The 2,500-nt window shown below is 41.9% G+C and overlaps 1 protein-coding gene across 1 annotated transcript in view; it reads left to right on the top strand.

Annotated features, from left to right (window-relative positions):
* The window catches only part of LOC117938304 (sodium channel protein type 2 subunit alpha-like), an 81,520-nt gene that overhangs the window by 74,765 nt on the left and 4,255 nt on the right, over positions 1–2,500 (top strand). The window contains exon 24 of the mRNA XM_034862825.1: positions 396–666. Coding sequence (XP_034718716.1) covers positions 396–666 — 271 coding nt within the window. The remainder of the gene's footprint in view (positions 1–395; positions 667–2,500) is intronic.

Below are 2,500 nucleotides of genomic sequence, written 5' to 3'. Positions count from 1 at the left end.
TTCTCGATATGATATTTTCACGACACGTGTCTCAATACAATATTTTTAAGATACTTGTGTCTCGGTGCGATATTATCACGATACTTGTGTCTCCATATATTATCACAATACTTGTCTCAATATGATATCATGAACATACTTATGTCTCGATTCGATATTATCACGATACTTATGTCTCAATATGTTATCAGGATACTTGTGTCTTGATACGATATTACAGTATTGCGATATTTTACGATAGAAATTGCAATTTATTACCCTGTGTCTGGTATTTTGCTGCTGTAGAAATGTGAAATTTCCCAATTTGGGATGAATAAAAGTCTATCTAATCTAATGTTATTTATAAAACTAAGTGTTGATTACTACGAGAAACAATCCACCGTCCGTCTCTCCAGAACTCTCTGCAGGGCTTCTTCTTCGACCTGGTGGCGAAGCAGGCGTTCGACATCATCATCATGGTGCTGATCCTGCTGAACATGATCACCATGATGGTGGAGACGGACGAGCAGTCGCCCCAGATGGAGTACATCCTGAACAACATCAACCTGGCCTTCATCGTCATCTTCTCCCTCGAGTGCCTGGTGAAGATCGTGGCGCTGCGCTGCTACTTCTTCACCGTCGGCTGGAACATCTTCGACTTCGTGGTTGTCATCCTCTCCATCGTCGGTGAGTTTCAGACCCCCCCAACCGTCCCCCTGTCCCCCGTCCCCACAGCACCCCCTCTGGTGGTTTCAACCAACCCTACGAAACAATTGTGGCTTTCCAGCCGACAAATTTGAAAGTTGCACAAAGTTTTTCCTTCAACTACCGAAGTACATATAACTGAACCAGAGTTGTAATCAAGACCACCTTTGTCGAGTCCATGAGAAGTCCAAGACCAGGACTAGTCTAGACCAATTCTAAAGAGGTTCAAGAAAACACCATGTCCAAAAAAGGTTCATATTAAGGTTCTCTTCATATATGGTTCAAAGTGCATATAACTAAACCAGGGCTTTGTTGAGTCCAAGACCAGGAATAGTCAAGACCATGTCTAAAGAGGTTTGAGTCCAAGACAAGACCAAGTCAAAAAAGGTTCATATTAAGGTTCCCTTTATATACGGTTTCAAAGTACAAATAACTAAATCAGGGCTGTAGTCAAGACCACCTTTGTCGAGTCCAAGACAAGTCCAAGACTAGTCGAGACCAGGTCAAGACCAAGTCTAAAGAGGTTTGAGTCCGCGTCAAGGCCTAGTCCAAAAAGGTTTGAGTCCAAGACAAGACCCAGTCCAAAAAGGTTCGAGTCCAAGACAAGACCGAGTCCAAAAAGGTTCGAGTCCAAGACAAGACCGAGTCCAAAAAGGTTCGAGTCCAAGACAAGACCGAGTCCAAAAAAGTTCGAGTCCAAGACAAGACCGAGTCCAAAAAGGTTAGAGTCCAAGACAAGACCGAGTCCAAAAAGGTTGGAGTCCGAGTAAAGACCGAGTCCAAAAAGGTTCGAGTCCAAGACAAGACCGAGTCCAAAAAGGTTAGAGTCCAAGACAAGACCCAGTCCAAAAAGGATAGAGTCCGAGACAAGACCGAGTCCAAAAAGGTTAGAGTCCAAGACAAGACCCAGTCCAAAAAGGTTAGAGTCCAAGACAAGACCGAGTCCAGGACAGAAAAAAAGGTCTTATGCATGACAGTGTCAAGACAATAATTTTGGGTTATTTGTTGATATAAAAACAAAAACCGTGTCACAACACTCAGGATTTATAAGTACAGCCTGATATCATATAATCTACAGAAGACAGAATCACTTCTGGTGATTCCTCATAATAGCAGCGTTAGGAGAGATGCTACTACAGTAGTACCAGTACTGAGCATTTGAGCAAATAAATGACAATATATCTCCATTCCAGATGTAGTGTAAAAAGGACATAAACATATAAATAAAAATAATAAAGACACCTGGACTTGGTCAAGACCAAAAGCCATATTTGGCAAGACCAGGGGCCGAGACCGAGACAAGTCTGAGTCCAAAAACCAGTGAGTGTTAGACAAGTCAGAGACCATAGAAACGGTCTTGAGTCCGGACCCGAGTACAAGACCAGACCCGAGTACTACAGCCCTGAACTGCTACAGTTAAAAAGCAAAATTATTCAAACTGGAGTGAAATAAGTTACTTAACTTGTGAAATGGCTTCAAGGAACCAAACTTTATTAACTTTTCTCAAAATAAATTATTCAAAGATTCACTTTAAAAGCAGCTTCTTACTCTGAGCGATCAGGTCCTACGTTCAATGGAAGTATTCAGCTTGTTTACTGCAGTAAAGTTCTCTAAAATACTCTGTGACAAGTTAAAGTACTGCAATGAAAATGCTGCTTTAGCTAAAAATCTGTAATCCATCCATCTTCATCCGCTTATCCGGGATCGGGTCGCTGGGGCCATAAAATCTGTAAACATAATCTGAATACTTATTCCACCTATAGTAGTGTATGTACTGTGTGTGTGTGTGTGTGTGTGTGTGTGTGTGTGTGTGTGT

This window comes from Etheostoma cragini, chromosome 22 (genome assembly GCF_013103735.1).
Source record: "Etheostoma cragini isolate CJK2018 chromosome 22, CSU_Ecrag_1.0, whole genome shotgun sequence".
Classification (NCBI taxonomy): Eukaryota; Metazoa; Chordata; class Actinopteri; order Perciformes; family Percidae; genus Etheostoma; species Etheostoma cragini.
The sequence above is the reverse complement of the archived record's forward strand: the minus strand, read 5'-3'. Positions and strand labels throughout refer to the sequence as shown.